At 40.0% G+C, this 12,460-nt stretch overlaps 1 protein-coding gene across 1 annotated transcript; it reads left to right on the forward strand.

Moving 5' to 3' along the window:
* The first annotated feature begins 348 nt into the window (after positions 1-348).
* On the forward strand, positions 349-12,314 carry LOC124858929 (serine/threonine-protein phosphatase 4 regulatory subunit 3-B-like). Its single transcript, XM_047351260.1, has 16 exons — positions 349-793; positions 1,330-1,385; positions 1,534-1,632; positions 2,006-2,629; positions 3,551-3,628; positions 3,735-3,851; positions 5,083-5,199; positions 5,603-5,734; positions 6,701-6,803; positions 6,882-6,923; positions 7,103-7,261; positions 7,404-7,573; positions 7,657-7,796; positions 10,002-10,147; positions 10,240-10,373; positions 10,485-12,314. Exons 1-16 carry the CDS (start codon positions 652-654, stop codon positions 10,587-10,589), a joined length of 2,364 nt encoding a protein of 787 aa, XP_047207216.1. The 5' UTR covers positions 349-651; the 3' UTR covers positions 10,590-12,314.
* Positions 12,315-12,460: the final 146 nt, after the last annotated feature.

Raw genomic sequence — 12,460 nt, forward strand, 5'->3', positions numbered from 1 at the left:
ATGAAGGCTACAAACACGTTAGTCTTTTTAAAAACGTACTTTTCTCAGTACTTCACCTGTTGCTGGTGTCCTTAATTACTTTGAAAAACGGCCGAAAAAAACACTGGAAATTTGAATCCGGAAGAGTGTGGATTTTGGACAAGGGAAATGTGTAAGAACCCTGCAATTTGGTTAAAATGTTTAGAGACGTTCAGCACCATGTTTCTTACGGAAATATTGCTTAGATTAAATAAAAAATAGAAACTTCTTCTCTGGCTGTTGTAGCTATTCCTCCTGTTTGCCTATAGGTGGCGCGCTGAGCTACTCATGCAGCCCTTGAGGGAAAGCAAGGTCCGCCCACCCGACGGCACTTTGATTGACATCTACGAAGATCGGATTACAAGATGGCGGTCTGCGGACGTTAGCGAGGAGGCCGTTAGAGTTGTTGTGCTTTCTTTGAATTTTACAGTTTTATTACCAGGCCTTCTGCTTAGCCCCTTTAAGTAGTTGACGTAATATGTTTATGAAGTTGGCAAAAAATATATAACTACTGTCGTAAACTTTCATTAGACGTGCATGTTTAATAACATGCAGGTGGGAAAAAAGTTAACAGGTCGAGGAAAACACTAGACGGAGCGAGCTGATAGCCTGTTAGCTTCGACTTGGTTAACCATGTCGGACACTCGGCGGCGGGTGAAAGTGTACACCCTTAATGAAGACCGACAGTGGGACGACCGGGGCACCGGACATGTTTCGTCCACATTTGTGGAACGATTAAAGGGAATTTCTTTATTAGTTCGAGCCGAATCTGACGGTAAGTTCCTCGTTAGCATAGCCGCGTTTACGTTAGCTACCTTTAGCATGCTAGCTGCTCGTTTGGACTCGGGGCTTTCAGTTGATGATTACTTGTTTTATGAGTTTATTGCTTTTAAACTAACTGTCTCTGGTAATTAAAATGAGTTATGTTTATTTAATCTAAAAATGTTTAAGGATCACTGGAGTTCCATTCTTTATTTGTTTAACAGACCTTCAGATCTTCACAGTAACCTGGGGGCCCCCTTCGAAGTCTCGTTGCACACGTACAAACTTATTATCAAGGCTTCCCACATTCATCCGTGTGCAGATTATACAATAGGTCTCGCTAAATATTACACAAGGTTATTGTTGAAAAAGTTATTTTTTTCGAATTATTCTCTCCAGTCGTATTTAAATCCTCTATTAGTTTAGATATATATATATAAAAATTATATATATATATATATATATAATTTTTTTTTGTTTTTACAACAGTTACCTTTTTTCGAACATGACGCCCATCGCCTCAATAAATCACTTTTCTCACTCTTTTAGGTTCATTATTGTTGGAGTCGAAGATAAGTCCGAATACTGCATATCAGAAACAACAGGTAAACTGTTTACTCTGCGGTCTTTGGGTTTGAAAGCAAGCCTTCGCTTTCCAAGTTTGACCCGTCTTTTATCTGTTATAAATGCCAATAAGGTAAATTAGATGTGGATCTTTGAGTAAAACTGTATGTTTCTTTCTCTGGCTTCCAGGACACACTGATTGTCTGGTCAGAAGCAGATAATTATGACCTTGCCCTAAGTTTCCAGGAAAAGGCTGGTTGTGATGAGATCTGGGAGAAGATTTGTCAGGTATTATCTAACTAACAAAGGAGGGCTGATGTTGTTTTGAGTTTCGGTTCATTTCACAATTTAGCCTATTGTAACCAGCTAATGTGGTCTCATCCCTACCCATTTTCTTTTTGTTGCAATGCACTTATATTTAATGCACAACTATTTCTCTTATTTAAGCATTTTTCTAAATTATTGAAATCATTTATAAATATTATCTATATCTGCAACAAAAAAATAAATTGAAAAGTTGTATGTTATTGCTACTGAAATTGCTCTAATCACATCCCATACTGTTTATAATTGGATTGTCCACTATACCAAAAGTTGGTTGACTTAGAGATGCTTTCATCTTAATGATTTATTGAGTAAGAGCCAAACATTTGTCGCTTAGGTTCAAGGCAAAGACCCTGCTCTGGACATCACCCAGGACCCTATCGATGAGTCAGAGGAGGACCACTTTGAAGAGATTCCAGAGACCACCCACCTGGTCGAGCTCCCTCCCTGCGAGTTAGGCCGGCTTGAAGAAATTGCTGATCTGGTTACGTCTGTCTTGTCCTCACCCATCCGGAGGGAAAAACTTGCTCTGGCATTGATGAGCGAGGGGTACATCAAGAAACTGCTGGGTCTCTTCAGAGTGTGTGAAGACCTGGACAACCGAGAAGGCCTGCATCACCTCTATGAGATTGTGCGAGGTGTCTTGTTCCTTAACAAAGCAGCCCTGTTTGAGGTCATGTTCTCTGACGACTGTATTATGGATGTGGTGGGCTGCCTCGAGTACGACCCAGCACTGGTTCAGCCGAAACGACACCGAGAGTTTCTGACCAAGACGGCAAAGTTTAAGGAAGTGATTCCAATCACGGACTCGGAGTTGCGGCAGAAAATCCACCAGACCTACAGAGTTCAGTACATCCAGGACATAATCCTGCCCACACCCTCAGTCTTTGAAGAGAACTTCCTGTCCACACTGACATCCTTCATCTTCTTCAACAAAGTGGAAATTGTCAGTATGTTGCAGGTAAGGACCCAAGCAGGTTTACTTACTGTATGAGGAAAAGTGACAAGTGGATGTCTTTTGAAAATGTCTAAATTATATGATTGGTTTTCTGTTTGTATATCCAGTGTAATTTTAAAATGGAATGTTCTTCAGTGTTGTCACTTCAATATGACGCTCTCTCTTCCCTTCTGTCTAATAAAAAAAAACCTCAAGCTTCAAGGTAGTTGAAGGTTGAGTTTTTTTTTAATAGGAACCAATTCATGGCAGCATTTGAAAATAAATATCTTCTACGTATATGGAGTTATATGGGTGTAAAAACCATTTATTATCTTTCAAATGAAGGTTTGTGTGTCAAAATTAGCTCGGTAGCAATAGTCTAATCAAAGTTCGTAGGAAAACATGGAGTGAATGGCTTCAGATGCATTGTAAAGCTTTTAGGTTTTCAGTTACGGGATCTGTTGCAGTAATTTATACCACACAACTTTCTTTTATAATTTTTTGTTTTCTTACAATTCATAAAATGTTTGTGTATTCTGTTTTTCTGGCCTTACTTGTTGCAAGGTTTCTCTGTTATGATCAAATGTGCATGCCTGTCTTATCATCTGGCTTAAAATTAAAATGTTAATATAACATTTCTGGTGTTTGCTTTGAAACAAAGTCTTAGGGTTTATTGTGAGAGACGACCAAAGGTTCATGCCATGCCAAACTATGGCGAAGGAGCCAAGTTAATATTAAAGAAATGATGAGAATATACATTTTCTGTTAGTGTTTTCCAACTGTTCTTATACAGGTGAATGGAAACATTTCTAGAGATGATTATCATGGTAAGCTCCAATAAATGCCAGGATCGGGCTCTCTTATTTCACCCTTGTTTGAATTTATTTCTCAGTCTTCATTATTACACAATCGTCTTTGTTTCTAAAATGTGTTCTGATGTCGCAGGAGGATGAGAAGTTCCTCACTGAGGTCTTTGCACAGCTTACAGATGAAGCCACAGAAGAAAGTAAAAGAAGAGAATTGGTAAGTCTGTTATTAAAACTTAAAACTGTGTATAAAAGAATGTAACATCATTCCATTTTGTTAATATTAAAATGTGTTTTATTGTGTTTTTGTCCCTACTCTTCAGGTGAACTTTGTCAAGGAATTCTGTGCTTTTTCGCAAACATTGCAGCCACAAAACAGGGATGCCTTCTATAAAACTCTGGCGAATCTAGGGATTTTACCCGCTCTTGAAATAGTCATGGTATGTTGTTAGATTTCTGTAAATGTAAATAAAATGTTCCCATGTTCAAAAAAAAGCTCAGACACTTGATTCATTACACATGGAGTGATCATAATTTAGCCTGTTGTTTTTCTTAATTATGATCATTTTGACTTACTGCTAATGAAAAAAGTTTAGCTTCTCAGAAAATTAGAATAATAATTTCAGACTAATTTAAAAAAAAGAGACTTAATAAAACGGTGTCAGCTCTGGGGCTTTGGTTTCCATATGAAATGCAAAATATAAATTCATCTGAAAATAGGACATTGGACGTGAATCAACGGCTCGGTCTGTTTTCTCCTTAGCCAACATACTCTCAAGGCACGGTGGTTATTTTTGTTTTTTGCATCTTTTCCATACGCAGTTTTTCTTCCACTAAACTTTCGTATAATATGCTCAGATACAGCCCTCAGTGAACAGCCATCGTCTTTTCCAGTGACCTTTTGTGGCTTCCCCTCCCTGGGCCGCAGTGTATCTCTGCTGGACACCTGTTCAGTCAGCAGTGTTTCCCCATGATTGTGTGGTTCATTACAAACACATCTATGTATGGAAAACCTGTTTTGACTGGTCTTTTGTAGCATTGTGTTTAATTAGCTGTAAGTCATAATGAACATACAAACTACATATACTTGAAATATTTCACTCTGTGTAGGATTCATATAGGTGTGACTTTTTAAATCAAATTACTGAAACTTTAAGATGACATTCTAGTTCATTGAGATGCATCTGTACTCCTGTCATTACTGTAATCAAAACAGTTTTGTACACGTATATATACATGTCATTTCTGTTTATGGATCTAAAGTATTTTGATGAATCCGGAAGTGAAATAACCATAAAAATGTTCCAATCTCACATTTTTGATTTTTACTGTAATTTTCTTAAGATATCAAATTGGACCCCATTTCCACTTTCTTTTGGTTCCGATCTGTTTTGGCCAGTCTGTAATGAAACATGAGAATTATGACATGTGATCAACTTCCTGTTGGTAAATATTTCTGCACTGAAGTTATTGTTTCCTGGCAACAGACTGCAGTTTGCATTTCTTCCATCAAATTGGGTTAGAGGTGATGTGTCTTAACACCTATTTATAAATAGTCCTCTTCATTGACTTTCCTGTATTTGGTCAATAAGTAATTAAATTGAATGTGATGAATTATTCAGTGTATTTATTTTCCAACATCGTTTTACGATATATTTTGATTCGCTGCAGGGAATGGATGACCTTCAGGTGCGAGCAGCGGCCATTGACATATTCTCTTACCTGGTGGAATTCAGCCCATCAATGGTCAGAGAGTTTGTCATGCAGGAACCACAGCAAACTGAAGATGTGAGCATCAGTTTACACAACTGTTCCTGTTTTCACATTTTGATAGTCAATGCCAGGTCTTAGTTTGTATGATAGTCTATTAAATGTGGTATGTGCTCTTCTCAGATCGGAGATATTAAACTCTGAGATGAACACAAAATACAAAAAGCTGAAGGAATATAACATGCATTCAGCAAAGATACTACAATCAGAGAAACTACTTGCTGAACTTGTTTTGGTGCTTTTTTGTGTAGTTTTTGCTTTCTTGTATTTAACCAAAAGAAGGTGTTGGGAAGTCCACTTAAATAAAAACCACATTTATTCCAGTAAGATCATAGTCACTTTAATATGTTTCTTTAATATATTGAAGCCTTTTAATGAAATATTTTCCTTTTTCTGTCTGGGTTTTGTGCTTCTGTTTTAGGATGTTCTGCTGATAAATGTTGTGATCAAGCAGATGATTTGTGACTCAGATCCAGAGTTAGGAGGGGCTGTCCAGCTGATGGGTCTGCTCAGGACACTCATTGACCCTGAAAACATGCTGGCTTCCACCAATGTAAGTAAAACATTTCTGCCAGTTGTCGAAACAAAAAAAGCCCCCAAACATTGTTTTTCTGCTTGTTAATTTAAATGGATTGTATTTTGTGTGGGTCCAAGGTTACTGATATTATTATAATGAGTAGCACCTTTTTCTATTTTACTAGACTGAAAAAAGGAATATGAGGCAACAGAGAATTCACACCGCTGAAATGTTCTCACAGTTAGAAGAATAAAGCTGTAATGTGACGGTGTATTCTATTGGGACTTTATGTGACAATTGCAGGGATAAAGGGAAAGGATACATGATTGCTGTTTTCATCTTTTTGCAAAAAGTGTGACATGCATTTTTATTTAACTTGAATTTATACTAATATCTCAAATAAAATCCAGTGCAAGCAATTTGCCTTCTGAAGCCACGTAATTATTTTTCTTTGTTCAACCTCACACTACGTAGCACCATCCCTATGGTGAAGCATGGTGGGGACAGCATCATGCTGTGGGAGATGTTTTCTTCAATAGGGCAGGGTGGCTGGTTTGTTGATGGGAAAATGAATAGAGATAAATGCAGGGCAATAATGGAGAGAAAACGTCTAGAGGCTGCAAAAGGCTTGAGACTGGGGCAGAGGTTCACCTCCCTACAGGACGACCATAAAGATACTGCCAGAGCTACAGTGGAGTGGTTGAGATACTGATCCGTTAAAATGGCCCAGCCACAGCTCACTCCTAAATCCAATGGAGAATGTGTAGGAAGCTAGAATTTACTTGTAAACTGTACAAAATTTCCTTCCACTTCAAAATTATGCTGTTCTTTGTGTTGGTCATCACATAAATATATTGAAGCTTGCAACAAAACATCAACTTCAGGGGTATGGATTACTTCTGCATGGCACTGAATGATTAGGTACTGACTGTAAACCTCAGCAGGGATGTGCTGGTAGAGTTGATTAACACTGATGCCACATTGTCACCTAATTTCTTTCAGAAAACTGAGAAGACAGAATTCCTGAGTTTCTTTTACAAGTACTGCATGCATGTCCTGACCGCTCCTCTTCTGGCCAATACTGCACATGACAAAAACTCAAAAGGTAAACTTGGGACATAAAAGCACAGTAATTCAGCCTGTTCAAAAACAGTTTGTAATATTCACCACCGTGGCCTTTCAGATCACCCAGAAGGATCTGCAAAGATTAACCCAGTTTGTCCAGGTGGGTTCTGTTTCATTTAATTGACCAATCAATAGTCAGCTCTCGAGACATGTCAGAATTGGATATGAAAATCTAATTGTAGGAGATGGTTTGGCTTGATGTTTTTTTACATTCTATTAAAGTTTAAATTCGATGATTTAAGTTGCATGTTCTGATCAGAGGTGTCTTTGTTTGTACAGACAACTTCCAAACGGCTCAGCTGCTGGCACTGATCCTGGAGCTGCTCACATTCTGTGTGGAGCACCACACCTACCATATCAAGACCTATATTATGAACAAAGACCTGCTCAGGAGAGTGCTGGTGCTCATGAACTCAAAACACACCTTCCTCGCTCTTTGTAAGTCCTCATCTACAAAACTTTATATTGTCCTTCCCAAAACCTTACAGTAATGGTAGACTTGACATCTAAGAGAACTGAATGTTTTTCTAACATACCTGCACTAAGAGCTTCAATAAAAAAAAACTTTTTTTGGCCCAAGGTGCATTGCGTTTTATGCGCAGGATCATTGGACTAAAAGACGAGTACTACAACCGCTACATCATCAAAGGGAACCTGTTTGAGCCTGTCATTAATGCCCTGCTGGACAACGGCACCCGATACAACCTCCTCAACTCAGCCATCATCGAACTCTTCGAGTTCATCAAAGTGGTGCGTCAACATGAAACCCCTACCCTGATGAAATGTGTTCCTCGACTTTTCAGAAAGCTTCATGTTTCTCCTTCTCTTCCCAGGAGGACATCAAATCTCTCATAGCTCACATTGTGGATAACTTCTACAAAGCACTTGAATCCATTGAATATGTACAGACGTTCAAGGGCCTGAAAGGCCGGTATGAGCAGGAGAAAGACCGGCAGAGTCAGAAACTCAACAGGTCAGTAAAATCATTGCTTCGATCCTTTTCTTAAAGGGATAGTTTATGATTTGTGAGGTTCTGATACAATATCATCCCTTCAGTGGATGGCTCCCTTGGCATCTGCACTTTGTATAAATCCAGATTAATTAGTCCTAGAAGCTAAAGCTAGCAGCTAATCTGAGAGGGACTAAGCAAAGGAGACTTCTACCTTGTTAAATCTGCAATGTCTGAAAGGTCATATCGGCTCTTTTTAGCTGGGCCAGTTATTTGCACAGAGGCTGAAGTTTATTTACATGGGAAACATGACCGGGTTTTTGGCTTATGTTTAAATAACCTCCAAAAACAAATGTTACTTTAACCATATAGTGCCTAAAATTGCACCGGTATAGTCATTCAAATCGATCAGTCAGTATTTTTGAATGTTTTACTTGAACCATTTTTGCACACAAAAGCTTTTCCACAAATGACAACTCTGTGATGGTGTGTCTCTCTTTGGTTAACACTAGAGCTTAAAAACTCAAGACTATAGCAACAAAAAGGACATCAAGCATGAATCCATGAGACAAATTACAGCAGTTGAAATAAAGAATTTGCTCTTTTGTGCTTACAACATATAAAATTGAAGAAAAACAAAAGTCTAGATAGTGACTATAAAAACGACTGACCGAGAATAGTTAGAGGTATCGGAGTATCTCAGACCAATGCTCTTTATGTTATATGAATTTTAAACAACAGACCACAAGACGTTGTTCTGAGAGAGTCTTGCATTTATTAACTGTCTGAGTGATGGTGTGGCTTTGGAAGATGATGTTCCTTCCTTTTTTCAAGAAACTTCCAAGTGTTTCGTGGTGCATCTGGCTCTCATACTGCTGGTGTTTCACTAGGCTGTGAAGCAGATGACCCTGACGCACCATTCCCTTTCCATTGTGGCTCTCTATTTAATTTCCTCCCATTTCTCTGTAGTAAGGCATGTTGCCTTGAATCTAGGATCCACTAATGATGCCATGTCAGGGCAGTGGAGCGTCATCTTTATGAATTGCCAAGATGCTGGGATGGAAGAGATGTAGCACAGGTTTGACATAGCCCTCCCCTCATAAGGCATCAGTGAATTCCTCCTGGGGTTTTAGAGCCTTGGGCTCAAGGACTTCCAGGTCTTCCAGGTTTTTTTTTTGATGCCAAGACCTGAGAAATAGCTTGATTTTGTTTCAGCACCTGGTCAGTCATTTTGTAATATGGGGGGCATTTTAACTCCCACTGGTTGATACGGCTCACAAGTGCAACTGGTCCAGAGATCCATAGTTGATGAGAGGGAGGTCACGTTTGCTAGCGTTGTTTTCTGGACTATTGTACAACTCTGGCGACTCGGATTTTGCATCAGGTGTCTTAAGATTTTTCAATACCCTGACAGGAGTTATGTCATTGTTACTGCGTGTGTGATTTCCCTCCACTTCGTACTTTTCACAGCTTGTCTGACGACTCTTCTTTAGTAACAGTTTCATTCACTTGCTCATCTAAATCTCCCGCTGTCATCATATTTTTCCCATTTCGTAGTAAATGAACACACATGCTGAGTGCAGTGTGCCAGGTACTACTACTGAAAGTAAGGAAAAAGAGGGAAGACGGGGTCAATTAAACAAACCAATCCATGTCTGTGCTGATGAACCGCCTTACAGGGGAACCAGTAAAGCTTTTCCAACTTGTTTACCTTCTGTTAAAGTTTAGGTGCCTTTTTTATCATCGGGTAATCTGACCTGAAATGCTTTGCATGTTCCAACCTCTGTACGTGTTTCATACAGGAACATCAGTAGTGATGCACCACCTCCTACCTCTGTGTCTTTTAAAAATAATCTTCAGCTTCAGTGTAAATATCAATCTAAACCCAACAGCTTAAAATGTCATCAAAATAATGTTTGAATAATCCTGTGATATTCTTGAGATTGGAGTTGTTTTAGGATGGTTCGAGTCCAAGTTGGTCTTGGTCGCTCTTCGAGTAGCTGTTAGCCTCAGCTTCTGGATCAAAAAACAATCTAGATTTATATTAAATAAAGATGAGTCATCAGCTGTAAGTAAGATATTAGCTGCTTACAACCTATTCACATAACCCCAGTTTTCAAAGCCCTGTAGTATCCCTTTCAAGATGGTGTCGATTAAAATTTCCAGTTCTCAACATTGACTCAGATTTTGAAATGTTGCAGATCATGATAAACCCATTCTCATCCGCAGATATCGCAGAGACGCACGGTCTTTGGACGAGGATGAAGAGTTGTGGTTCAACGATGAAGACGACGATGAAGATGGCGAGGCGGTGGAGAGGAGGATGGATGATGACTTCTCTGACAGCTACGAAAAGTTCATGGAAGCCAAAAAAGGTGACCCGCTGTGCTGTGAATGTATTCAGCATCCTGGAAACGTTTTATTGAACTCCTGAATCTCAACATGGTTTCGCTGTCCATTACTGTAGGAGCTGCCAACGGAGCTAATGGTGCCAATAACGCAAAGTCTGCCACTATCCCACCTGCCTCACCAGCTGTCACTTCAAACACTTCATCTTCCTCAGTCAAAACAGTTGCTCTTCCTGCCACTCCTGTTGTTAAGGTAACCCATGGTCTGAAGCATGGATTATTTTAAAGAAAAATATCTCAAATGTGTTTTTTCCCAATGTTGGCGTTTTTTCAATGTTTTCTCTCTCTTCCTGTTGATTTTCAGACTGCTCTTGTTGGTTTGGTGGACTATCCTGACGATGAGGATGAAGAGGAAGAAGATGAGGAGGAGGAGCAGTCTCCAAGAAAGCGACCCCGTCTGAGCGCTTAAGGCTAATAATAGTCCTCTCTGGTTTGGCCATGGTTGACGGACGTTGAGTCTCTCCCATTCCCCTCTCCCTTTGGCTGACTCGTTGGTCCTCGGCCTGCTGGCGCCACCTTCTGGTCCCTCTGAGGTGTCGCACCGAGCAAGATGAGCCTCCCGCCTTTCTCAGTCCTGAACTCTGCTCCTTGCTCCCTCTTTGGAAGGAGGTGGAGAGCTTCTCTGGAAAGACAGACTGCAGTCTATTTCTATAGGCTGTGTGGTTGTTTTTTTTTTTTTTACCCCTTTTTATTAAACACATAACCTGGTTTGGGAAATCCAAATCTCTTCTTCCTGAAGGAAGCTTCATTTCGATTTACTCGTTTTTCTCTGCTTTCTTTCCTTCACCATTCAACCGTCAAACATGAGACGTGGCAACCCCAGTTCTAACGCCGTTTTCCCCCACTATTTCTGTTGCTGCAACAGCCGGGAAGCTTCGGCATTACGGCAGTCCTTTACATCCATCTCCAAACCGAAGCAATGAGGCAGACGAAGCCAAAACCCGACCAGCCAGCGTACAAACTGTTCAGCTGGCCGCCCAGGCTAGCGGGACTAGCCCTCAAAGCTTGACTGGCTGGAGCTGATTGTGTGCCACCCTGTCAGATTCAGAGGGATTCAGGCAGCATAGAAATGTTAAATGAAGGGGGAGGTGACGAATCAAAACCTGGATGAACACTCAGCCGTGATGTTGCTTAGCTCCAGTAGAGCAGGACTCAAACATTAAAAGCCATGGCATCAGTTTGGGCAAGGCGCACAGAACACAAACACACAATGTTTTGCAGGATTGTTAGCCAGGCGTCCTGCATTTCATGAGTTTGTTGAAGTACTGTACACATGTTGTTTCTTTCCCTTTCTAACAATTTCCCATTGACGTGGTTTTGAAACGGGAGAGACATGCCCACCTGCTTTTTTCTTTTGTTAATTTTGTCATTACACAAAAAGGTGGGTCACTGCACCGTTTTAGTGCATTTCATTTGTTTTGGTGTAAACCTCAGAAAAACATGTCGGGTTTAAAAAAAAAAAAAAAATCTTATTAAAACTGCGGCAGTGTCACTCCTGCAGCCAACATTTTGAGGATGCTTTGAGTTTTTGTCAGTTTGAGTTTAGCCTCTTTATGAGCCACACCCAATGATCTGCTGTGGTTTGGTTCTAACTGGGTGGCAGACCATAGCTCCACCTTTTATGAAGTCAAAAACTTTCAGACAGATCACAGGGGCAGTTAGTTTCCATTTGACATAGAAAGCCTCCCACCTTGGTGGAGCACATACGTTTCCTTTAATTAAACCTGCAGTGAAATAAGCAGAAGGAAACGAGTTGCAGTGTTAAGAGGTGTGAATGGATGAGCAATTTTTCTTTAGTTCTAATCAAGACATGATTTGACCCCTGTGGTTGAGGCAGTGTAGCTTTTTGATGTAATGTGTTTTACAGTCAAATCACACAAAGTCAGATGAAGGGATTCAAAACTAAGTCTCTGAGAATGCAAGCAGTGGGGTTGGAACGAGTAAAATGATTGCCAATGTGCTTGTCTGGAGCTGGGCGATGAACTGGCTTTGCTCCTTTCTGTCGGCGTCACCCAGCAACGACGGCTTCTGCTCTCAATTTGTACCAAGTGCATTTAGTACCACTATCCATTCTTTACATTTGTATGAATTTATTTGATAAGTTTTGGAAATTAAATGTGACCCTGACATTGAACTTGTGAAACTTTCTGATTTTATTCATTTGTTTCTGGTCTAGTCTCACTCATTGACAATACGATCAGTGTATCTGGTTGTAAATAGACGCTAATTTGTGATTACCAGGTGACACCTTTCTACAAGCTTACAACAGATTACCAGGCC

Source organism: Girardinichthys multiradiatus, chromosome 22 (genome assembly GCF_021462225.1).
Source record: "Girardinichthys multiradiatus isolate DD_20200921_A chromosome 22, DD_fGirMul_XY1, whole genome shotgun sequence".
Taxonomy (NCBI): Eukaryota; Metazoa; Chordata; class Actinopteri; order Cyprinodontiformes; family Goodeidae; genus Girardinichthys; species Girardinichthys multiradiatus.